We start from the raw sequence: 1,056 nt of genomic DNA on the forward strand, positions 1-1,056 counted from the left end.
TATATGAATGAGGTTTGATCTTCTATGGTTATTTAACATATCAACATTCTCATCAAATTCATTTTCATTGACCCCCAGAGCTGCTCCATTTTCTATGATGGTCATGTCTCCCATATGCGTAGCCAGATTATTCATGTTGTCAACGGGGCTATTGGCACTTTCCTCCTCTAGGACAAGGTGAGCAGCAGCTTCTAAATCTTCCAGATCAAGGCCAACATCTTTCTTGGCTATATTTACCTAAAATGATAGTTTGAAAAGTATATATAGAATATATTATTTGCAAGGGCAACAGATTTAAATGGAACTGGAAAGGAAATCAAGTGAAATTATTAAAATCAGAGAGGTCATTTGAATAAAAATAATCTTAAGTTGCACATAACAAAAGAGGTCATTCAACCTGATCAAACGACAGATTATTCAGTATCTATTCTCTTACCATGATTTGATGTTTTATAAATGAAAATACAAACAAGATTTTTATTTTGTGAATTAAGATAAAAGTGACAATAAAATGTCAGGGATGAGACATTTTTTCAACTGCTTAAACATTACAAGAACAATTTATCCTTCAATTCAACTGATAAAATGCTTGATATTTCAAGTTTCAACAAAGCAAATTTCAGTCTGACATTGGAAGATCTTGGCTTTTAACACTAACAGAATTATCTCACATATAAAACAATAGAGACAGATTTACATCAGATAGCAAAGAAATAATAATAATAATGGTAAAAAGCAAAGAATGACAGATTTGCACAGATCAAATAAGCCCTATAACACCAAAACTACTATTTTATGGTCAGATTCCTTTCAGGACAAGAAAAGAACTGAGAAATATGCCTGCACGATGGGCTCAGGGAGAAAATTTATAATGGAAATGGGGTAGGGGGATGGTATGGTAGTGTGCCAGACAGTACAGCGACGATATGGATCTCAGTCACAGTGACAGGCAGAAAAATAATCCACCAGTTTTTTGGCAGCTTGTGCTCATTTTTGGTGAAAAGGACTCTTATGTGCTAAATGCTGAAAACCACAGCAGAATAGAACTTCAGAGGT

General features: G+C 34.2%; 1 protein-coding gene across 1 annotated transcript in view; it reads right to left on the bottom strand.

The window, feature by feature from the left end:
- LOC119592520 (protein SHQ1 homolog) overlaps positions 1 to 1,056 on the bottom strand; it is a gene marked incomplete in the record, with an annotated part of 9,852 nt that overhangs the window by 273 nt on the left and 8,523 nt on the right. Inside the window, 1 exon segment of the mRNA XM_037941373.1 lies at positions 1 to 237. Within this exon segment, the coding sequence (XP_037797301.1) occupies positions 1 to 237 (237 nt within the window).

The sequence above is a fragment of the Penaeus monodon genome, chromosome 30, assembly GCF_015228065.2.
Source record: "Penaeus monodon isolate SGIC_2016 chromosome 30, NSTDA_Pmon_1, whole genome shotgun sequence".
NCBI lineage: Eukaryota > Metazoa > Arthropoda > Malacostraca > Decapoda > Penaeidae > Penaeus > Penaeus monodon.